This window comes from Ischnura elegans, chromosome 3 (assembly GCF_921293095.1).
Source record: "Ischnura elegans chromosome 3, ioIscEleg1.1, whole genome shotgun sequence".
Taxonomy (NCBI): domain Eukaryota; kingdom Metazoa; phylum Arthropoda; class Insecta; order Odonata; family Coenagrionidae; genus Ischnura; species Ischnura elegans.
In genome coordinates this window covers 106,365,857-106,391,543 of record NC_060248.1, presented here as the reverse complement: position 1 = coordinate 106,391,543, position 25,687 = coordinate 106,365,857, and the positions used below count along the sequence as shown (strand labels likewise).

At 39.1% G+C, this 25,687-nt stretch overlaps 1 protein-coding gene across 9 annotated transcripts in view; it reads left to right on the top strand.

Annotated features, from left to right (window-relative positions):
- The window catches only part of LOC124156323 (sodium bicarbonate cotransporter 3), a 621,570-nt gene that overhangs the window by 549,775 nt on the left and 46,108 nt on the right, over positions 1-25,687 (top strand). For 4 of the 9 annotated variants that reach the window (XM_046530803.1, XM_046530805.1, XM_046530806.1 and 1 more), the window contains exon 2: positions 8,793-8,890. In XM_046530803.1, coding sequence (XP_046386759.1) covers positions 8,793-8,890 — 98 coding nt within the window. Of the gene's footprint in view, positions 1-4,351; positions 4,481-8,792; positions 8,891-25,687 lie in introns of those variants that run through there. The other 5 variants (XM_046530809.1, XM_046530802.1, XM_046530804.1 and 2 more) reach the window with 5 other exon arrangements.

Below are 25,687 nucleotides of genomic sequence, written 5' to 3'. Positions count from 1 at the left end.
TCATATAATTTGGATATTTATCAGGACTGGCAATTAAAGGGATTGGATGATGCAAATGTACCTACTGTAATAAGATTATGGGACATACAAGAAAAAATCTAAGGGTAAAGAAATATACCGATCGGTGAATAAACCGTAGTTATCTGCCATCTTCTAAGCCGCTATTGAAGCAATGCTCTTGTTTCCGTTTTATAAATTTTATCCGATGAAATATTCCTATTTCATTTTTTTCGCGTATTTTCAGGATTTCAATGAGGCTTGCCAATGAGAATTTGTACCTGCCTATTTTTACCGTCATTGTGTAAAAATGAACCGTAAATACAATAACTATCCTTTAGGAAAATATGTCATAGCATCGAATTAATTATTCTTTTGAAAGTAAGAGCAGACCCTTTTCCTCCGTCCTATATTTTCGGATTGCCATCTTTATGATGGTCTCCTACCGTGCTTCAATGAGATTTGGCGAATTGTAAAAATCTATCTTTTGTGCGTGAATTCATTATTTTGCCGAGGAGAGAGTTTGCGCAAGAACATAACTATGGTGTGAGGTCATCCTTTTCACTGTGGCCATGTTCAGAATGGAGTGGTATAATTAAAAGATCAAACTGTCGTGATATCTGCCGACTGGTTTCATATTTTTAAATTGGAGCACCATTCTGCTCTATAAATATAAAACAACACGTTTATTCGTTAGCTGATTCCTTTCCTTCGTCTTATAGATACAAATTTGCTTCTATCGTTTTTTTTCACGACAAATATGGCATTTCCACCCCTATTGATCCGAATTATTTTGATAAACAGAGATTTGGTAATTGGTAGTTACACATACAGTTATTTTAATCTTTATTTATGTATGGTTTTTCGGTGATGGCTTTGTATATTCGAAGAAAAAAAAATATAAAACTATATAAATGTGGAAAAGTTTGGTACCAACTATTAATTAAGATTTTCCAAATATTTGACCGAACTCTCTAATTAATCATACTCATCTTTGCTATATGAAAGTCGTCGGCACCCAATTATTTTCTATTCATGGTAGATTTTACCCGTGATCTTCTAATTAAGCCCATATAAATTATTATATTTTTCAATAAGTGGTAAAATAGTGAGACAGTCGCCAGTTTCCATTTAAGTGACACTCTTGTAATAAGCGGCACGGGTGAGAAAAATCACGATGCAAATACCTTTCGGCAGTGATGACAGCCCCTCGTCGCTGTATCGATGTGACTTCCTGTAATAAGAGCTGCTCTCAGGAGATGAATGGCTTGAGATACGTCAAACTCTTGCTCCTCGGTATCGGCGAATCAATTCCCTCTTTCCACTCTTAGGATTGATGTCGACTCGCGTACTCGTTTAGCAATGGATGAATGAGTGAAAACCCCATTAATAATCAGAAGCTCATCTGCATTAAAAAAAAAACATGTTTAATTTTATGTGCAACTACGAGTTTGAAATTACACATTGACCGTTTGTAATACATTTCTGGAGACTAGTTTAGCTGGATGGGGTGACTGATTGATGAGATTTAATTGGATTGAAATCAACGTCAGTTGAATTAATTCATTATTCTTTGGATCTGGAATTTTAAATTCAGTAGTAGTGGAAGTAGTGTACAAGTCATATGTTGTCCGAATTTCATTGAAAACGCTATCGGATTTTCGGGAAATAGTTCGCATGTCCAATGAATTTCGAGTTGCCAGTCTTTTCATGGCTGCATTTCCTAATTGATAAGGCTTCGTCGAACGCAAATAAAGACTGAAGACTGTATTTTAGCCAGATGCATGTAGTATGAATAAAAAAGTACTATTTTTGAGCAGTGCATTTTCCCAAAAGTCGTTTTTACCGTCTTAATTTTGAAATAAGGGTATTTTTATGGATGCGAGTTACAGATCTCTGGTTTCGATTGTTCTAGGGATTAAGTTTTAATTTGTAGTGGATTAATTTTTTTTAAAGCGGAATTGACTCATCCCTACTTTTGAAACTATATTCAGCTTGCGATTAGAACACAGGATTTTTTCAAAGTAGTCGATTATCATATCATCGCCCTATGTTATACCCTGACATAAACGCATTTTTAAATGGCGAAACTGTTTGGGGATCGGATTTGTTTGGTGGCTAATGTGTTGTGTCATTCCCTGTAGGTCGGGGTTAAAATCCTGGCGTCGGCAGAGATTGCTTTATGGAGGGCACTTCCACTTCACTCCGTCCGTCAAACGGGACGTTTACCGTGGTCCCCTTGCCTTGGTGCCTTCCATTAAGTGCAGGCTAATTTCGACTTCGACTCTACTCTTCCCTTATGGCGCAAATTGCATCAATTGTCAGACGCCTCCTAAAAATACTGCATCATACATAGTCTACATAACTACTCAAGATCTCCTTATAAATCTGCATTTGAGGCAATCTTAAAGAATTTTTCTCTATCTGAGCCATTTTACTTGCATAAAGTACTAATTGCGTCCCATTTCCTCAGGATTCCTTTTAAATGTGTTTTTTTCAAAAGTCGCTGATGGGCAAATTGATACGAATTTCTCATGGAAATAAGCTATCACAAGGTTGGTAGCCAAAATTTATGTTCTGGATGGTGTTATCTATCAAACTATAAATTTTCAATGTCATTTGTCGCAAATTCAATTACCATACTGCAAAATATTGATTAAAAAATGGTTCAGCACCCATTTCAGCGCTGTGGACATTTTTGAAAACCTATTAAAAAGTGGCCGAAGTGGAAACAGAAATCAATCATCTTTGGTATGTAAAGGTAGGTGTCTCCTCTATGGAAAGGTCTCTCCCCTTGGTCACATGTATCGCCGCATACTTTCTTTTTGTCATATCTTTGTGCACTGGCGTTAAATTTGTGCACGCTACAATGATTACAATAATCTGCTTAAATGAGGGATCATGCATAATATCTGCCAATATGTCGGCTGCTGCTCCTTCACATTCAAAATATCCGCTTCATTGTTGATGAACGTAATGTAGTTTCATGCATTAGGCCTGGCCTCGCCATCGAGAGATTAATTAATTTATTACGTTATTCCTGAGTCTCGTTTGCTTATTGTTCACGCGGTGTTCACGTGTCTCAGGTCGGCACGTGTCCTCCTACCGTCTCAATAATGCGCTCGAGTATCTCCGCCTGCCTGTTTATTTGCCCCACCGTAACAACACAACACATAGCCCAAATCATTAGTGTTTATTTACATGGTTGATTGTAAAAGGCATTGAAAACCTGTGGTGAAAAGTGATCGTCCAGATCCAAGATTTTACCGTACTGTGCAGTGTTGGCTGAGCATTTTTTTATTTACAGAAAGTTGCACATCAAGTTTTGAGTATGGCTGCTATGTAATGTTAACAGAATTTAATAGAGCCGTTACAATCGTACAAATTTTATATTTGGATTTTGTGAAGTTGGCTGGAGCTCTGACAACTGTGAATTCTGATAGGGAAAAAATTACCGAGATAAATGTGGGTTGATAAAAAAGCAGCCTTCTTTTTTGATGCGTGCAGTGTGCTTATGTTATCGTCCTGTTACATGCTCGAGCGAAACAAATCAGTTTATGTTATTGAATTGAGCATATTGTATTCAATACGTTGTAAAGGTGTCTTTCAGTGACATCTGAAGCAATTGAACCTTTGAGTTAGTTGTAATTTCCAAAATAAAAAGGTGAGTCGCTCTTTTTATTATTTTATTTTCATTTCTCGGCTCAAAGTTAGAGACATGTCAGCATATTTCGCTCTATTTTCCGTTGTTATATTACAATGCAAAATTTTGCTGATATGTTTTCGCCGTCATTCCATTGTTTAATTATTGCGGCATTGGCTTGTAGTGCGATTACAGAGAATTATCCTACAAGCATGCTCAAACTATCCCTAATTACTTTCTTACCTCTTTTGGACCGTCGTGCATCACTATATTTCTCTCCATCCTCAAATCAAGTTTTCTAATTCCATTTTGGTGCATTCATATTTTTGACGGTTCAAGAGGCGGCATTAGGTTTTCTCTTGTTGCCAACAGGTGTCCAAAACAAAATATCACCAAAAATGACATCTTCGATGATATGCTTTCCATTGATTAGCCATTTCGCATAGCTCAAAGTCTCTATAGTATTTACATTGAGTTTTCTTCGTATTTCATTCATTTTTATTAGTTTTTTAGGTATAATTTCTTTGAACGAGAAAAATATTTATGATAAACGGTGTCCAATCACAGGCGATTACTCCGTCTTGCAACTAAATCTAATTCTGAGGGAGAGCGTGTAGTGATTGGCCCTCCTGCAATGAAGCATTTGTGAACTTCTCGTCGAGGCCTATCTGGAAGAAGAGAGAGAATGTCTTCGAACCCGGAGCGTCGCGAGAGGGAGAGGCGGATCATTCTTCGGAGGCGCCACTGGCCGCCCATGGGTGACAACCGACTCATGAACTTCCTCGTCATCCGGCTCATACCTAGCATTCTGGATGAGGTACTCCGGGTTCGTCGCCCGCAGTAAGCCACCGGTCAGCCCATCACGAACTTTCTCTCTGTCTTTGCGAGCATAAGGTAACACCCGTTGGATTTCAATTTTTGAGCAAAATATTTTCAACCTGTGGTACCTATCGCTCGCATTGGCCTATCTTACCCCTTACGTTATCACTTATTCATATGTGCAATTTCTCTTTCACAAACTTCAGTTTACTGTTTCGTTGCTATTATGAGGACGTAGAGCAATATATTTAAACTTTTCCCGGGATTCCGCGCGGTTAAGATTTTATAAGATAAGATTGTATAATCCCGAGAAAAGTTTTAATATTCTATTCGCCGGGAAAGTGTAAAACCTTACGTATAGCAATATTACGTATCGCTTGAGTGGTCTGTTTTTTAGGCGAATTGCTCATGTATTTACGCGTGGTATTCATATTTTTTTTTTCACAAGTAAAAGTTTTATATTTGTGACAAGGGCAAATGCTGACTAAGTTTTACCCTATTCACGCTGAAAATTTTGAAATTTATAATATAGGTTTTTAACGCGTAATTCGTCTTGAAAAACTGACTGGTCAAGAAATTGTGTTGCGTCCTCACAACGATACCATAAATACGCTCTTATTCTTTTTTTTATGCTGAGAAATTATCTATGACCATTGTTTTCTCAATCATCGTTGACGTTAAGTTTTAATTTTGAAATTCCCAACTCTTCCACCGGTTAAAACTCTATATATAATCGCCGTCGTTTCAAGAACGAACTTATTTTCAGTCATCAGAATAGTCGAGTTACTCCTAGTGTTTGCAAAAATGACGGGCATCAACCGATGGAATATCCGTGAAGAATAAACTCTAGAAATATTTTGTGTGTGAATTGATAAGTACACCTCTTGCATGAAATAATACTTGCTATGGCAAGTTACACTCAGATGGCAAGTTATACTCGTTATAACTTGCCATCACATTGAAATTTCATATATTTCTATTGCTATCCAAATTGACAAATTATTCTTGATTTTCCGGATAAAAATAGCGCAACCATTATCTTATTGTCTTAAGGCCGCTGCACACGGTGAATGATCATACTGAATGATCACGTGATCATTCCCAGGATCATGCGAGCAAAATAGAACATGTTCTAATTTTCAATGATCATGCGTATGAAGGTTCATTCGCGAATTGATCCGACATACATGGCGAATGAAATCATTCGCCGTGTATGTAACCAGCGGCCTTTAGTGTTATATTAAATCACATTTTTTTCATTGGAGTTTTCATTTTTTTTACACCTGAAAAATGTCAACAATCTCTTACCAATCAATTATATTATAATAATTATCAATCCTCTTATTGATCTATTTATTTTTTCACATCGCAATGCCGGTATCCCTCGATACACTTCCAAGAAATAAGTAAAACAACGCTTTTTTAAGCCGGTTTTATAATGGCTGGTTAACGCTAATCATTAGATAATGCATCTTTCAAATTTACCTTGCGGTGCCTGTGAGTTCTGTTTAGCTTCTGTATAAGATCAGGCTTCAAGCTGACCAGACTTTCAGCCTCCGCCAAGTGAACTTGTAGGCTGTTGGTTAGCGCTAACCAGACATTATAAAACCGGCCTTTAGCGTAGTAATTATTTTGCTTTATTTGTTTTTCTTTTAGACTTGCTGGCATTTTTCCATCGCGGTTTATTCGCGAAGAAGTTCCCCGCACCCCTCCTTTGATTTATTCTCACCCCCTAATCCAGTCCTAACCCTCCCACCTTCTCCTCCTCCACTTTTTCTCTCGACAACGCCTGTTCCTTGACCTCCCACCGTCATAGGAGAGCGATTCCCATTCCTCTCTTCGCTTTAAGTCGCTTTGCCCTCACTGAAGCCGCGTACGTCTCGGAACGAAGAACTGTAATAGCCGGTGCGAGAGAGGGCACGGCTCGCGCTGTGTGCTTTATTATCCCTCGCCACTAAATCACGCGCTCGAAATATTTTCGTTCTTTTTTTTTGTTCGTCCGGAGGACCACGCCCCCTCCTACCCATTCCCTTTCGTTTTATGTTTATTTTTTTCGTATCGAGTTGTTATGGAGTGCGCTTTCGTGTTGACCTTACGGCGACGAGTTCGGATATAGGTTAGCGGCTCTCTCAATTGAGCAGTGCAACTCGAGTCGGCCCGCGTTGGAGACGATTTTTGGGCTGGTTTAAGACGCGCGCACCGCTCGAGACTCGCGAGTTTGGGTCTGGAGTGCGAAATATATATACGTGTGCATGCATCCGAGGGGTTCGCGACAAAACCTCGGGAGATTTGTCGAGCATCGCCGCCCGCATGCGAGCGACTCGGGGACTTTTATTTGTTGAAAGAAGTAAGTCGCTTGAGTGGTGATTTGACGGCACAAAATTTTCATGTTGCGTTTGGGGGTGGCTGTATACAACTCATAGTGACTTAATTGGTTATAAAATGAAGGTATTATGGTTCATGCGTCCTTTCAAGTCTTCGCGGACACAGGTGTAAGTACATTAAACTTTCTATCGTTATTGGTGGTGGTGGCGTACATCAGCGTGGCTGGTTGATACATGGTGACGTAACCTTAGAAGCAAATCAAAACATTGCGTCATAAAAGGGATTGAAGAAGGATCGAAAAGTTGTGAATGTTTTTAAGTGAATAAAAAATTTTCGCGCGTGCGGGAGTGATGTCAAAGCATTTTCTTGGGGCTGACCAGAGTACATCCACAATTCTTCGCTGTTATATACTTTCGCGAAACCGAATCTCTCGAAAAGAATGTTTGTTTACGTGTTTAACGACCATATTTAGCGGGAATGAGTCGGCTGGAAATTAAAACTTGATAGTCAGTTGTTTTACGTTTTGTTATGTTTTCGTTTTACGTTTTATGTTTTTGTCTAAGTTTCCTCCTGAACATTTTTTTACCCATGTTATTTTAGCATTATTTGTGTTTCTGTATGTTACAAAATTATATAGGTATTTTACATATTACAACATTATTATATTTTACAAAATTTGCAATATTTTCTGAAACGTTTCGTATTTCAAACGTTCTTTCACATCTACTGCGAAATTACGCTTTAAGCTACGGAGAGATCTGATTTTTTTATTGCTATGTTTAAGGAAAATGGGATAAAAAATTCAAAAGGAAAAAACGGATTCCCTTTACTGATTACCTTAGGTATTATTAATCATAAACCTTTTTAAATGTGTGATGATGTCATCATTAGGCCAAATTTTTATGTGAACCCATATCGTAACCCAACTCGTGTGTAATTAAACCTAGGGGTACGGTCTTTTTTTTCTTTGGATTTTGGAATTAAAGGAATGTTTTAATTTTGAAATGTAATTTGAATTTTAAAGGAATTTGAAATTTTTTCAATGAAATAATTTAAAATGAATTTGAAAATGTAAACTTGACGAAAGTGAGTGATATCAAACGTGATAATTGCTTTATGAAGTTTTTCCATGCTCTCCGTCATAAATGCAGTGTTTTAGCTTCGTTAATTTATTCTATTAGATTGTTAGTACCTTAAAATATTTTTTCGCTAGTATGCCTTTAGGTCAAAGATAAAAAGGATTCAGGCTTAGTTTTTATTTTAATTTTATGTTTCCCTCGTACATGAATATCTTATTTCATTTTTAATTCATTCGTAAATTCTCTCCCTCTCTCTCTGTCTCTCTGAACATGATTTTTTAGGGTTCTCTCCCAAATATTTCACAAAGACCCATTTGATGTTTTGATGCGATTAAACTGCTGTCTTTCCCAATGGTCTTCGTCGAATTAAAGCGTATTTTTCAATCTGTGGGTATGCTTATGAATATTTTCCAAGGAATGACAATCTCAAAGAACCTCCTCCTACCTTTATTATTGATTTAATTTCCAAAGAAAATCCGAACAGAAAATATTTTTGGCATATTTTAATCCCATAATTGGATCGAGACTTCGCCAAACACGTCTCTTGTTCATTCTTAATTCCTGAGATATGGGTAATCTTTTGACGCTAATGGGAGCGTTTTGCATACGCCCTTGATCGCATTCAGGCATGTTTCGGTTGTTTATTAGTAGTTCTTTCAAACTGGGTCGAATTACGCAATCTTCTTTCTTTGGCTGAACACAATTAAAATGCGTTGAAAGTTTAAGCGTTTTATTCAATCGTCGTAACCATCAATTATTCATATTTTAGTTGAAATCAGTTTTCATGCCTCGCATGTGTAAAAAATTTTCATTGAGACGTCTTGAGGATTTAATCTATCATGTTTCAGAAATCGTGTTTCAAACTGTCTTAGTCGTGCGTTTTCTTATATTTTTTAAAGATTTATATCTTCTTTTCTCATTGCTTTCAGACCGTGGGTGATGGATCCCAATCCGGGAGATGACGAGGCCCCTAAGGACCCAGGGGCCCTGACTACACACCAGAGCTATACGGAGAAAGATTTTGAAGGTAAGACTAGTTGTAAGATCTTTGGTTCTAATTGAGTGTCGTGTATCACACAATGGTATTGAGGCGTTTGTAATGAGTTGAGTTGAATCGCGTGCTTTCACATATTGCTCTTTCCAAATGAAAAAAATTACCTCATTTCTACCGCTAACACTCTACTTCTGCCGTGCAAAAATATCAGCGGGAGAAGGCGATTTAAATTTTCTCGTGTGTGAAATTCAGCTTCCATTCAGTTCATTTGGCCACTGACAGTACGATTTTTGAGAATAAGTGACCCAAAAAAGTTAATTCGTACATCGATGGGTAAGTTCTAACAACACGTATCTCAAATTCGGCCGGTTTGAGACAGGTTTCTTAAACCAAGTGTAGTAACATTAAAAAATGAAATACAAGCAAAAAAACAACTCATCATTTGCAAATGAATGCTTTCAGTTTTATGAACAATGCTCACTTTTTCAGTTTTATGAACTTTTATTTTTGAATTTCAGTGTTCAAGTAAAAGAAATTAATGGTTTTTTTGCTCTCCTGAAAAGTTTCTATTTATGAGATTTGTGTTGCTAGAACTTATCATCGATATGCATTGTATCAATCAAAGTTTCGGTGTCGTCTGGATCGAAACTTCGTGAAAGCAAACGAGGACGAGCAATTAAGTTTTGAAATTATCCCTCAATGTTATAATATTATGAAAATGTGTATGAACTCAACGCACGTCCACTCGGATACTTCCTTTGTTCTGCCATTAGCGCGAATAATAGGGTGTGCAAGTTACCGGTATTGAAGAGATTCCAAATATATTATAATGATATAAATTACGCCGAATATACTTCTGGGTAATTTATTGTAGTTAAAGTTTTAATATCCCCTTACCTCATATCGTTGTTGTTATTTCCTGTGCATTTTTAGTAATTTTGTCGGCGTTTAATCTAGTCCCAGTAATATTACTATTAATGGACTGGTTGTATTTAGTTTTTTGTTTCGTTTCCCAATTTCAAGTAATTTAAGTTTCTTGTGCATTTATCTATCCAATGCTTTTCAGCGCTTTTCTAACCGATAGAAACAACGACGTCAGCTGCTTTGAATTCGAATCGAATTGGAGGATAATGGGCGATGACCTTTTTCCTCTCGAGTGGGTATGCTTTGACCTTGAACTACCCGAGATGATGATTCTGAGCTGGCGACCGGGAATAATTTAGTGCCTAAAATGCCCTTTGTATTTTAGTTAAATAACAATGATATATTTTTCTCTCAATAGACAAACTATACACCCCGCTAAAGGTTAATTTCACGGGTTGTTAGATATTTTCTCAATAAATGACTAAATAAGCCGTTTTACACATTTTTCGGTGTGGTAAACCAAAGGACGTTCATTTTAAGATTTCAAATCTTTGGTTACTACTAGTTTAGTCTTATGAGGCTGTTGGTATGGTATTTGGAGGAAGCAACGGACAGCTTAGATCATTTGCGAAATCAGGGAAAGATAGGGAGATAGGAAAGGATGGAGAGAAATCCGGCGTCGGCATCAGATGGCTCTTAAACGAAAGTTGCCTAGTGGACCACAGCTTAACGTCCCATCCGACGGACGGAGTTTTGTACATGAAGTGCCCTCGACAAAGCACTTTGGCAGGGATCGGGCAATCTCTGATTATCCCTGCCACCGCTGGGAAGCGTACCCGGGCCCAGATGGTGGGAAGCCAATGTTTTTCGCCGTCACACCAACCCTATTCCCGGAATCGTCAATTGAATCTCATAATTAGGGTAATAATTTTTTACATTTTTTTCTATGCCTTCATATTCTATAACTATCTACACACAATGAAATTCCCAGACCTTCCACGACTTTCCAGGTTTTCCAGAAGACTTTAGGTTTAAAAATGTAGTCATGGAGGAGTCATGAGGGACTGGAAGGGGCGGAACACATTGGAACTCGGGCTTACGGGGTGGGAGACCAACAATCCAGCCAGCATACCAATCTGATCCCCAGTGAAGTTGTTGTGAACATTGCTTCTCAGTTATGTTTTCTTCGTTTGAAATTATTAACCGATCAATTTACGATGTGTATTCCTTTTCGCTCCCTGCTCCGCAGCACTTTCTACATCTACATACTACCCCGCAAACCCGCCTATCGGCATGATATGAACTTGTGTACTAACTTTGGTCGCATATCCGTGCAGACTTATGGAAGCGCATATCGGACAGACGTACATACATGTGTTTTATATTGAGACTTGTGCTCCCCACGATAGGTTCGAAGTTATCGCAACTCCCGAAGATTTTTGCGGCGTTGATCAGATGATCTCTGCATTCTCTTCGGGTTTTCACCGCGTCCGTTGGGTTTTGGCGACAACAGTTTAGATGCCACCTTCGAACTTAAGATGCTGACTGCAATGTCAGCGAAACTGTTGTCGCCAAAACCCAACGGACGCGGTGAAAACCCGAAGAGAATCCAGAGATCACCTGGGTAACGCTGTCTGTACGCCCGTAGCAGTTTTTGACGAAGAAGATTTGGGGTCCTACCGCGGGCCATTGTGAAACTCTCGCGGGTCGGAGGGGAGTGGGTGCTTGGGAGGCGGAGGGTGGGCGGCGACGGGCTCTTTTTGTAAGTGGAGCAGGGCGCTCTCCTTCCATCGCTCGGGAGGAAAGGCGGCACGCTTCTCCCCCCCCCCCCCCGCACGCGTCGGGCTGCCACGCCTTCCTCGCCTCCCTCCCTACCCTCCTAAAAACACGCCGTAACCTATGGTACTGCTCAAGAAAACTAGGAGTAGGTACTAGCTTATGCACTGAGAGTAACTGTCGAAGAAAAAAATTGGGATAGACGTACGGAGGAGGAGACAGAAGACGTGGATGGAGCGAGTACTTAGCAGGGAGGGGATGTTGAAAGCATTGTTAGAGGGTAGAATGTTAAGTAAACGAGGGAGAGAAAGGAAGAGAATCGAATCTATATAATAATAATATCTTTATTTGCCCAACGATTTGCAAAAGGCAAATATAGGGCACGTCGAAACGATACATATAATTTTATCAGACATAAAGCACATGGGATTCTTCAGAAAAAAGAGCAAATGGATTCGTTCCATCCAGACCCTCTGTCTTCTCCGTATATCACATCTCTTAGATTGGTTTAGATTGCTTGAACAATTAGAATGGATATCTTTATGAGCGACACAGAGAACATAATATTGGAGCCACACTATATTTCCAGGTCCGACAGAAGCGATAAATAAGGAGAGATGTTTTTGCGAACGGATAGATATGGGAATTCGTTTTTCCCACGAACCATAAAGGACTTTAATAAATGCTAGTCCCAACTTCGTTAGAGCACTTCATTTTTTTCAGCTGTAAACGAGTGGTGTCCTAACACCTCTGCCACACGCCTTTTAGGCGGCTTGCGGGCTATTTTTGTAGATGTAGGTCTCATATAGAAGCTGCCTCTCCTCACACACCATATCCAGCACTTCTTCGTCCCTCTTCCTTTCCGTCCACTTCACCTTTACACTTTCTTCTCACCTCCCACTTCACCTTTTCACTTCACATTCTTCTCCATACCCTCACCTGGAATGCCTGCAGTCTTCTCTCGTCCTCCTTCCTAACCATAGGTTAACATCCCAAATTATAGCTTGTTTCTCCGGGAAATTCGGATCAATCTGCTAGTCAGGGTGTTCAGTGGTGAGTACTGTAAACCCATTTAAATAGATGGTAGTTGACGACACATATAGTGACCGACTGGAGAATCCAAGGGTACTGCATAGAGAAGGCCTTATTCAATTCCACAGAAGGCCGATTTCTGTTGCCACTTTGGTTGCATTTCAATCGGCTTTCAAAAATGTGCGCAGTGCGGAGATGAGTGATCCTCTTTTTTTCCAGTATTTCACTGTATAATATTTGTAATTGTGAGGAATAGCATCGAAAAGTTAAGAATTAGATTAATCACATCGTCGTGAATGTAAATTTCGGTTGGTGAAACTCAGATCAACGATCAGCGACGCGAGTGGCGAGTTTTGTAAACCCATTTAAATGCGAGGTTGGTGACAACACATTTAGAGGCCGACTTGAGGGTCCTCTCCTGTAATGTTCGTGGGAGAATCCTTCATTGTAATAGTCGTTGCATTAGTAATTAGTCCGTTCGGTGCCTGAAGTCACCTGGGTTCCAAGACGTGTCAAAGGTAAACAAAAATGTAAATATTTATTAGGTTTTCTCGGGGGGCAAAAATCTAAATAAATAAAAAAATATATACTGCCGACTTGATCATTAGCATGGAATTGACGGATGAAAGGTAGGGTCATCATCACTGGTCAACAATCCTAGGATTGGTTTGACGCAGCTCTCCACTCAGTTCTCCCATTAGCTAATCTTTTCACACCTACGTATTTCTTCTCTTTCACATCCTTCTTTACTTATTCCATATATAACGTAAGGCGGGGTAACGTTCTCGCCTGCCAAACAAGAGGTCGCGGGTTCGAGTCCCGACTGGGTAGGTTTCCCCGGTCCAGGGCATGGTCGTCTGTGTACGTTTACTTGTTACATTTGTTGAACACCCCGGTGTAAAATGGCCAATAAGAGCTGTATCCGGTGGTTTGAGAATAAAATAAAATAAAAAATAAAATATATTTTGCTCGAGGTCTCCCTTTTCCGTTCTTGCCTTCCACTTGTCCCCCGACGATTGTCTTCATCAGGCCATCATATCTCAAGATGTGGCCTATAAGGTTGTTCCGTCTTCTTATTAAGGTTTTCATGAGGCTTCTCTTCTCTCCTACTCTTCTTAGGACTTCCTCGTTACTAACTCGGTCGATCCATTTGATCTTCATCATTCTTCTGTAGCACCACATTTCGAAGGCCTCTATCCTTGCTTTCTCCGCTGCGGTCATTGTCCATGCCTCACTTCCGTATAGGAGCATATCCAAATGTAGGTTCTTATAAATTGTTTCTTTACTTCCATATTTAAGTTTCCCGCTGTAAGCAGGTCTCTCTTTTGGTGGAATGCTCTCTTCGCCTGAGCTATTCTGCTGATAATTTCTTTCTTACTTCTTCCGTCACTAGTTATCTTGCTTCCCAAATAACTGAATTCATCCACCTCTTATCAGTTTTTGCTTCCCTATTTTAATGATAGTCTTGACTTCTTCTCTTCTGCTGCATACTAATATCTTGGTTTTCTTCGTGCTTATTTTCAGTTGATATTTACTCATTACCCTACCCATATTAACCAGAATATTTTTCAAATCCTTCTCTGTTTCTGCTATAACAGCTATGTCATCGGCAAATTTAATCATGCTAATTTTTTCTCCATGGATATTCACTCCCAATGCCTTTTCTTTGATTTCATTAATAGCTTTCTCAATGTAGACGTTGAAAATTACGGGTGACAATGTACAGCCTTGTCGCACTCCTTTCCTAATTCTTTCTTCTTCACAGCTGGGCCCTGATTTTATCACCGCTACTTGGTTTTTGTATAAACTGTGAATGATTCTTCTGTCATTGTAAAGAATCCCAATTTCCTTTAAGATTCCAAGCATTTTGCTCCAATCCACGTTGTCAAATGCCTTCTCTAAGTCCACGAACGCAACGAACGTTTGCTTGTTCTTTTCCATTCTCTTCTCCATGAGCAGTCTAAGGGCCAATATTGCTTCCCTGGTCCCATTGTTTTTTCTGAATCCAAATTGGTCCTCATCCAAGAACTTTTCTGCTCTTCGTTCTATTCTTCTATAGATGATCCTTGTCAGTATCTTCGATGCATGTGTAGTAAGGCTAATGGTCCTAAAGTCTTCGCAGTTCTCCGCTCTTTTCTTCTTAGGAATAGGGATTATAATGTTCCTCTCGAAGTCCTTTGGTATCTCACCTGTGGAATACGTTTCACTTATGATTTTGTATAGCTGGTTCAATGTCTTCTCTCCTGCATTTTTAATTAGCTCTGCGGGAATATCATCAATGCCAGGCGCTTTATTTATCCTAAGGTCTCTTACAGCCGCATCAAATTCTGATCTTAAAATTGGGGCTCCCATGTCATAGGCATCCACTTCCCTCTCGTTCTCGATAGCATTCGTTCTTAAGCTGCTTCCTTTGTACAAATCATCCAGATATTCCTTCCATCTCTTCCCTTTGTCTTCGTTTTCAATAATTAATTCTCCGTTTTTGTCCCTAAGGGTATTACATCTTTCGCCCCTTTCCTTAAAGTGGTTCCTCACTATCCTATAGGCGACCTCTACGTTTCCATGTTTAAGATTGCTTTGTACGTCTTCACAAATATTTTTCATCCACGTTTCTCTAGCCTTCCGCGCTTTTCGACATATTTCGTTCCTTATTCTCTTGTAACAATTCTGTCCTTCCTCTGTAATCGCAGCTTTGTATTTTCTTCTTTCTTCAATAAGATCTAATACTTCCTGCGTGATCCATGGTTTTTTCATAACGAATCTTCTTTTACCAAGAACTTCCTCCGCTGCTGCCTGCAAACCACTTCAAATGGTTTTCCAACTCTCTTCCAGTGGTTTATTGGTCGTATCCTCCCCTATTTTCTTTTTTCAGCTTCTTTAAAGGCCTGTTGATGCTGAACCTCCTTCAATTTTTCAACCTGCCATATGTTTTTCACGGCTTTCTTCAATTTTTTTTAAATTTCAGCTGGCATTTCATCATAACTAAGTTATGGTCACTATCGATAACTGCCCCTGGATAACTTTTGCAGTCCTTCACCTGGTTCCTGAATCTCTGTTTCACTAGAATGTAGTCGATTTGGAATCGTCTAAGGTCTTCCGGCATCTTCCACGTGTATCTTCTTCGCAGGGGATTTTTAAATAAAGTGTTGACAACCACTAGCCTGTGCTCATTGCAGAATTCAAGTAGCCTTTCTCCTCTTTCATTTCGGTTACCTAACTCATATTTCCCAGTTATTATTCCGTCTTGACCTTCGCCGACGACGGCGTTCCAGTCACCTAAAATAATAAGATTTTCTTCCCCTCTTACCTGCTTGATAACTTCCGCTATATCTTGGTAGACATCTTCTACTTCTTCATCTCCATAATCTGACGTAGGCATGTAAACCTGCACGACTACAGTAGCTACGGGTTTAGTATCTATCTTCACTATTACTATCCTTTCATTAAACTGCAGGTAGCTTTTAACATGCATCCCGGCACTTTTTCTAAGCATTATGCCTAGCGATCCTGTGTGTATCATTCTGTAGCTTCCACTCCAAAAGTCTCCTTCTTGGGGCCACTTCATTTCGCTGATGCCTAATACGTCGAGCTTCATTCTTCTCATTTTCACCTTCAAGTTCTCTAGCCTACCGTAGGTACGAAGTGGTCTAACGTTCCATGTTCCTATCCTTAACATTCTATCACCTTTGACCGATGTACCCTCTCGAGTAGTCCCCGCCCGGAGATCCGAATGGGGGACTAATTTACCTCCGGAATATTTTACCCGAGAGAATTCCATCATGTCATTATATAAATTGAGTGGAGTAGCTGCGACTCCTCGGGATGATAATGTGGTGGTTTCCCCTTGCCTTTCACATCGCAGTACTACAGCCGTTAATGTTACCACGCCCGTAGTGAAATGTGTGTCGCTGTACCGACCAGTATGGTCTCCACCTTCGCACATGTGAAGATGAGATGCTGCCCTCTCCCACGGGTGATGAGAGGCATAATTGTTGGCGGCCCCCAGACGCCAAGTCACGGTATCTTTACAGGTTTCGGTATCATTTAAATGGTCTACCTTATCCAAGAGTAGCCCAATACCCCCTCAGAACACCACCGCTTTTTGTCCACGACTACTTATTCGACGAGAGAACTCGCTTATCTCGCAGCTAACCTCTATATCTAAAGGTCGACCCACCATCCAAATCTTCTGCCTCCTCTAATGCGATAGTTTTTTTAATAACGCTGTTATGGCGTTACAGCGCATGCGTTTTAATAAAAGCATGTAAATATCGGCTGTAGTGTATTTTTGCGCTATTAGAGTAGAGATTCTAATTAACAGCGAAAGTAAACCATCCACTGTAGTCCCGAGTTATTGAAGTCGAAGATATTAGGACAACTTAGTCTAGGACTTTGTAGTCTTGCTTTGATGTTTGCATGTGTAACGTTAAATATTCTAATAAAATATTATAAAAATATAAGTTTAGTATTCCTAGTGTGATTAGTTATTTTAATATGAGTTTCTGCAATGATGATCTCTCTTAACGGTATTAAATCTAATCGTAGCGTGGAATTTATGGGTGCTTACGCATCCAATGACATTTTTCATGATTGCAATGGCAATGTAGAGAAGATATTCATTAAAAGAATGGAAACAAGTATCTACATCACTCCATACAGAAACGGAGCCGGGAATGCTAATAAAAGGGCGTTACACAAAAGGGCGCTGTAAAGTGACCTACTTTTCTAGCACATATAAAAAACGTCAATCGAATAATTATATTGTCTAGACTTGAGACCGCTGGATGCTGACTCCATCTTGTCTGATGTAGGCGACTGTCAACGCAAAAAGAGACGCGCAGTGAATGTTGGAGCTGAGGAGGTATTTCTAGAAAATATTACGCCTTCTATTTTTGTCTGATGTCCCCTACTTATTTCACCATAGAAATTATAGCTTGCTGGCCCCAGTCTCCGGATAAATATACGTATTTCTTGGAGGGCGCTGTTTCGGCGCTTTTCTTTTGTGAATTGAAGCAACTGGGAACAAATTTAAACTGGCACACAGCTGCTTGATGGTTGAAAATATTTTTTTAGTTCACCTGAAGAAGTGGACGAAGTTAGCAAGAGTACAGAATTAGGATAACATATTCAAACTTGTTTATTCTTTGATTTCAGTGAACATTTTTACTCCATAATGAATATCGTAGACACGGTGTAGTGTCTTTTTCTTTATTTCCACTAGCTCCGCGTAAATATTCACTGAGATTCAAGCCTAACAAGTGGGGAAATTATTAAACGCAGTTCACGACTAATTTCAAAATAACTGCGATTCCCAAGTAATTAACTGTGATTGCAAAAACGTGGGAAATACTGAAATGGAACGAGGTCTTTGTGTGCAGGTCTTAAATTTCTAAGCACTAAGGACGTTTTCGAGGAAATTTTCTTGAGCCTTGTAACTTGTCAAAATCTGCTTTCTTAACATCACAAGATAATATATTTGGAACTCAATGGCCTCTAAAATAACAGCATTAATTTTTTGTTACGGCTTATGTTCGTTTTTAATGCATACAGTGTGTAAATAATATATTCTTGTTCTGACGCGGTGGAGAGGTATAACAATTTTACTATTTTTATTAAAATGTATACATTTGGTAAATGTACCTATACTTATTTCGTACCTAAGACGAATATTCAAGCGCGCCATAGATAATTTAATAGCTTAATCAGTACTGTAAGTGTATGTACACATTTATAAAATGTACAAGTATGCATCTTTTCGTAGCAGACATTCTGACATCTGCGAGATTTGAATCGCGGAGATGAAGTCGTTGATGAACGCCAGAGACACTCCCGTAAACAAACCCAGGCCAACAAACTTAGCGAGACGATGCCATGGAATTTCAAATACGCGAAGTGGATGTTCATCTCAATAGCGAGGCGTGATTAACTGCGACGCCACCTGCTAGCAATCTGACTCACCAGATCCCCTTTAATATTTTGATCCAGCGAATGCTGCCTTAGCTCTGCCAGTCGATTACACGAACCTCTGAGAGTTTTTACTTTTATTTTAACTGACGCGAGGGTGTGAACATGAACATTTTTACTCTACAATGAATGTCGTAGATGTGGTATAGTGTCTTAGTCTTCCTTTCCCCAAACCCCGCATAACTATCCACTTAGAATCAAGTCAACCAAGTCGAGAAATAAGCAAACGTAGTTCGCAACTAATTACGAAGCAACTGCGATTCATAAGTAATTAACTATGATTGCAAAAACCTGGGAAATAATGAAATGGAACGAGGTCGTCGTGTGCAGGTCTTAAATTTCTAAGGCAGCTGAATTAGGCATATATATTGAATATTTTTATCCGTATATGAGGTATTGAGTACGTTCCCATTTGAAGCTCACATGAGGTAACAAATTGTAGGTCACTGGATTTGGGTAACGTGTGGGAGTCAGCGGTTTCTCGAGGACACGTGATTTTTTTCCTATATTTCTATGCCAACGATGTATAAAAAAGGAAAATAAATGGAGCATAATAATAAATCTGATGAGTGACCTCAAATTCAGTGCAGTTATCTAATAATAAAGAGTAATAATTTAAATGCTGCCTGCGAGCGATTGTCGACGGTTCAAGTCTGTCGTTAAAGCAATTTTCAGTGAGATATTGCTCTAAAAAAATGGTGACAGTGCGTTTTATGTAAATAAAACACCATATTAATCATCAGTCTGGCACGCAAAAAGACCAGTATTCACGGTCACTCTCATGAATGTTCTTTGGCGATCGATTACCATGCCAAGTGTCGACTTTCCCACCATGAAATTCGCTCGATATGCCGGCACGCAAGACATATATAGTGTTTTATGATATATGCCCATCTGCTCGTATGCCAATATGAGCTAAAGTAGAATTCCATGCTAGCGGGTAGAAATTTGAAAGTTAATTTTTAATAATTGAACCCTGTATACTAAAATATTTATTTTAACTGAACGGCGCACAGTTAGATTACGGTCAAGATGCAATGAATATCATATCTATATGGCCCTACACCACCTATTACCATAAAGGGAGAAGTACCAACTTGAAAATTGTCATTTTTAATCGCGACAACTTCACCGCCTCAATATCTCTGTAATTTATTTTAATATACGTCCTCTTTCTTGCGGGTCATTTCGTTACCTCGCTATTAAAAGTACGCGCTGAAAATCTTCCTCTTTTGATTTTTCCACTTTCTTCAAATTTAGTTTTCGCCTTTCCTCATCTGTATCTCCTGTTTTCCCAGTGAACGTATACAGCCATGTAATTCGACGGCCCGTGTTGATACTTCCACTTAGTGCTAGTGGAAATGTTTGTGACGAAATTTTTAACTAAAACAGGATGTGTAAAACAAATTTTAATTAAATTTAATGTCATATCTGTCATTTCTTAAGCAAATTCTTAGCTTTAATGTGAGCAGAAAACTATGCATTTACGATAATTAGGGAAAATGATTTATGGACTTTCATGATACAAGGCACGTTTATTTACAAAAATGTGAAAAAATTAAAATGCCTATTAATCGCACATTTTTTTTAGGACTATCTTGGTATAAAGGTTGAGTTTTGCGTATTCGAAGCCACTAAATCGATCATTTCAACGTTTCCCCGTGAATAGATACGTTGCTATGCTTTGTATGTATTCATAAAAAAAGCGAAGCAGAACCTCTGGTAATCCAGAGATGTACAAACAACTGATCATTTCAAATTCCTGCTTTGTGGACTTGTTCCGATTTAGATATCATGGCTTAATCTCAATTCTTTCTGGCTGTCATTAGGATTCGAAATGTTCTGGAAAAATAGGCCCTGAACCTCGCACAGACGAATTTTTTTTCGAATGCTATTTATTTATTTTAAACCGAGTCGTGGCATTGACATTAACGTTATCCTCATCATACTAAGTCAATAATCACATGATTGATTTGACACTCCATTCCTCTCTCATATCCGCTAGCCTTTTCATTGTGACGTATTCCATCTCTTTTTCATCCTTTATAACCAGTTCTATGTTACTCATTCGGGGCCCTTGCCCTTCTTCCCTTCCACCTGTCCTCCTACGATTGTTTTCATCAGGCCATCATGTCTCATAATGCGGCCAACTAAGTTTTCCCGTCTTCTACTTAAGGTTTTTAGAAGACTTCTCTTTTCTCCCTCTCTTCTTAGCATTTCCGCATTACTCAGATAAGAAAGTTTTTCATCTCGGATATAAAAAGTATACATCTGGAAACATTCAGAGGTAAACTTATCCTGTTTCCCTTCCAAATGCCCTTCTACAATTGTTTTCATCATGCCTCATAATGTGGCCAACTATTCTGTTCAGTCTTCTCCTTAAGGTTTAATGTGACATTTGTCCTATCAAGTTGTCCCATGTTCTCCTTAAGTTAGAAGAGTTCCCTTTTCTCCCACCTATACTTAATTGAAATTAGTGGTTTTTTCGTGTCATTATTTGCCTTGTAAATTTCTTTTGATCAACTCTAACTTTAAACTCGTGTTTTGAAAGAGTGACTTCAGTCGTCTCCTATTTTCTCATTCGTTGAAATTATCTTCATCATCGTATGTTAACATCCGTGAGATTGATTTGACGCAGTTCACCATTCTGCCCTCCAATCTGCTTGAATTTTCATTGTGAAGAATTTTTTCTCTTTTATATACTTAACAATCTGCCCTATGTAGCTCATTCGAGGACGTTCCTTCCCCTTCTTCCTGTCCACCCGTTCCAAGAACATGGTCTTCATCAGCCCATCATGCCTCATAATATGGCCAAATAACTTGTCCCGTCTTCTCTCCTTAGTCTCTTCTAAGTTTTTTTTTAAGATTTCTTTTTACATCCACTCTTCCAAGCACTTCCTCATTACTTACTCGGTCGATCCATCTTATCTTCATCATTCTTCGGTTCAGCACCACATGTCGAATGCTTTCCACTCCTGACATTGGCCTATAGACACTAAAATGTCAGTCAAATAGTTGGTCATTTTCGCGACCCTCTCACCATTCCCGTCCTTAACCCTATCCTCAGCGTGAGAGGCGTCGGGTGGGAATCAGTCGCCCGCGTGGAAGAGCGTCCTCGGCCCAGATATCGGCGTCCGTCCCCTCCGCCAACGCTGCACCCCACACTCGCACCGGAGAGGGAAGAGACAACGCCACGGGGTGGGGCGGGTGAGCGTGCTTGGAAACGCGGAAGCCATGTTTGGGCCACCCGTCGCCCTTCGGCCCGCCATATTGTAGCAAAAGGGAGAAACACCGCCCTCCCCCCCTTCCCTTTCCTCCCCAGGGATCGTCTTTCTGTGGTTTCCAGGCTTTTGACAGGGAAATAAAGGCGAATCCAGAATTTTTCTGGGGGGGGGGGGGGGCAGCACAAGGGTATGACAGAAAAACGGTCTTCTCAGATCTGAGTGGGTTGGAAGCTAAGGGATACAAGTGATTTCTTTTTTCTATACACAGGTACAGAAATTAGGTATAAAAAATAAACGAGATCAATTAGATACTTAGTAGTGCATTTGATTTTCCACTCGATGTCAGCGCAGAACAGAGACTCACTCGTTTCCCCTGGCAACCAGGTTTTTGTGTATTTATTCTAACAATTAACTTTACCTAACTCTGTTGAGAAAAAAACCACTTGTACCCCTTGGCTTGCAACCCACTCAGATCTGAGAAGACCGTTTTTCTGTCATACCCTTGTGCTACCCCCCCCCCCCCCCAGAAAAACTCATTTTAGATTGAAAACAGCATACAACAATTATTGATCGAAACATCCTCTTTATTTTCATATGAAAGTTATTAATATGAAATTAAATTATTGAGGCTCCGTAATACACAAAGCCAAACGAAAGTAATGATGACCGTATGGAAAATATTTTATGTTTTTTACGCGTTTGGGAGCACGCACCCCCGTGCACTGCCCTTAAATCCGCCTATGCAGGGAAATAATGATTCCTTTGCGAATTTTTCGGTAAAGTTACGGTGAAACGATATGAGATATTGTTCTCATAAAACAAAATTCCCTATCATATTTTTAACTGGGTGGCATACCATTTTAAGGTTTCTTGGATGGATAGCTATTAAAGCTATTTATCGTAATAGTATCAACGATAAGATAAATTAAAAATTAAATTTGCAAAAGAAAGTAAAATAATTTTTAGAATTGATCAAAGAAATTATTAAATTAAAAATAAAACAAAATTATTACTATCAATAATAAAATAATACATTTAGAATTTACGCCTGATGGTGATGATTATTCATCGAAACCCGGGTTGCTTTATTTAAAAAATGAAGTGATACAAATAATAGTTATCCATCCAATAAACCTTATTGTTCTCATTATTTGATTCAAAACTTTTTCTCCAGCACATAACGCTTAATCTCAGGTTATAATAATTAAGTTTATTGACGGGTGAATTACTCATTTACAAAATGTGCTATTAGTTATTGAAAAATTCTTAGATCAGTGGTTAAAATTGTTTTAGGATATCAGTCATACAAAATGGGGTCATATACAACTTTCTGCAGAAACACACAGTTGACCAATAGAAAAATGACACAAATACTAGTGTATACATGATAAATGAAAGACATCTTCTAAGGCTTACGTAAAATATAGACATAGCATATTCATAAATAAAAATATTGAAATGAGACTTCAAAGTCACGTATGAAACAAAGAGACACGGTTACACATGTGGAATAATTACCAAAGTCAATGCAGGTTATGTACTAGAGCTTGCTCATGATAGGGTAGGTGTGATGTCTTTATTGTTGGCTTCCCACCGAGTTGGTCCGGGTTCAAATCCCGACCATGACTGAGATTTTTCTGAGACTGCCCGAACCCTGTTTGCCAGCATTGTGGAGGGCATTTCAAGTGCAGTACTCTTGTCTGTTGGATGGGACGCTAAGGCGATGTCCCCTTGGTGGAGCGGATTTTAGTTGAGAGCTGGCGAATGCCGACGCCGGGTTCCTCTCCTCCCTTCCAATGCTCACTGCCCTTATCCAATGACGCAATGTCATAAGCTGTCGGTCGACTCCTCCAAATGCCATACCGCACTTTGTTCTTGGCATCCTTTGAACTTCTCTCTTGGAATGATATCTCCGTCTCTGCTGTTTGTGCATAATGGGGCAGTGGAATAGGCAGGATTTTCGTTCGGGGGGCGAAGTCCAAAATCGGGGGGAAAATGTTTTAAAAACAGGCTATAAAGTAGAGAGTTTTAAACTAATTTGAAAACTGTAGGTTCGAAGATTTTCGCGGCGTTGGTTAGATGATCTTTCCATTCTATTCGGGTTTTTTCACCGCGTTTGTTGTATTTTAAAGACAACAGTTTCGCTGGCGTTACAGTCAGCGTCTTCAGGTCGAAGGTAATTTGAACACTTTTCATAATAAAAAAAATTAATTTGACAAAGAAATCTTTTTTTAAATTCATGATTTTTTCTATATTTGTTTTCTTTTACGAAGCAAAGTAATTGTGTTTTTATATTTTGGGGGAATCCAGACCCCCTGAACCTCCCCCATTGGCTACACCATTGTGAATGGGGTCGTTAACTCACTCCGGAAATCTCACTTTAATAAGATAATTCAGTAGATGGATAGGAAAGAAAATATATGGCAAAAAAAAAGTCTTCCTCATCCAACCATTTCCGCAAAAGGATTAATAAAGAAAAGATTTTGCATAGAATTGTAATTGAGTTCAACGTTACTGCGTCATCATCAGGTACACTGTTAAGAGCTGGCTAATGCCGACGCCGGGTGTAGATTATGATGAAGCAGTAGCGTTGAAACTCGTTGTGCTCCATCAAAAGTCTGAGTGGACATTGAAAAATCTTTTCTTAATTTATCCTCGTAACATATTCCACAACACTTCGTCCTACACCGTCGTAACTATTTTCTCATAACTTCAAATGGAAAAAATGCTAAAATTGCCGGCCATTTTTCAGAAGTTAGCCACTTGATTAAAGTTCTGGTTCCTTATGTCGTTCTTAGTGCCTGACCCTTAACGGAAATATTCGCTTATTAGAGTATTAATAACAGGGAACCGCGTCATACGAATGCGCGAGGCCGAGAAGTAGCGGAGAAGCGGTGAATTTGAATGCATTCCAAAGTATTGCGTTAACTTAATGAAAAGTTTTGCTCACGTTTACGAAGATCTGCTTTTAGTAAAATTTTCGGTGAAGGAAATTGTCATTCTCCACCAATTGTCGCCGTGAGTTATGGTTACTTCATTTTTTTAAACAAACCCCGGATATATTATCGAAGTGACCCATTTATAAAACGTTTGAGCGTGATTTCGATGGAATCTGTGGATTACACGAAGAATTTGGATGAATGTTTTTTGAAAGAGGTGAAATATTCTAGCGGATATTTCGCATTGTTGCCTGTATACGATCAAAAGTTTGTGTTAGGTTAGTGTATGAAAGAAGGTTTCATCGTCCAAAATCGAAGTCAAATTAATTGGTTTTTTTCTGTAAACTTTTTTTCTTAAACATTTACAAGTTCTTGAAGTAACATTGAATTATTCTCTCGCAATGAAAAAAATTGTGCTATTCAGTTACTCTTAAATGTCTACTGTCGCAATTCTCTTACTTAGTACTGCTTCATTAATAAATGCGGCATCGTAAATTCATTAAAATGTAATTTATAAGTAGTATTTTACTTTGTACACCATCTTTCTGTCAATTCATCAATTAACGATCTTATCACAATGTAATGTTTCAGCAATTTCATATTATTTATTTCTTTTTGGTATAAGAACAAATAAAATTATGTATTCTTGCAGTAATTTTACTATTTTTCAAAAATTTTATCGCGTGCCGACCAGGGGGTCCAGCTACGGTGGCGTCACAATCTTTCCCATGTTGGAATAGAATCTGTGGATATCTCCGTCGCCGAGGATTTTCGCTCGATTGTTTCCCGTTCGCAGCGATCCTCTCGCGAATGCTTCATTCACATGTTTCCCCTCGCCTTCACCTCACCGTGAGCAGCCACGTCCCTCTGCCTCGCCCATCACAAATCTATATTCGTCCCTGGCTCCCCTCCATCACATGCGCCCCCCGAAATAGGCAATGTGGGCGCGCTTGTAAGGGTCAGGGGAATGAGATGTTTTCTTTTTTTCTCACTGAAATCTCACTCTTCCCCTTTTACCCGTTTATGTCAAC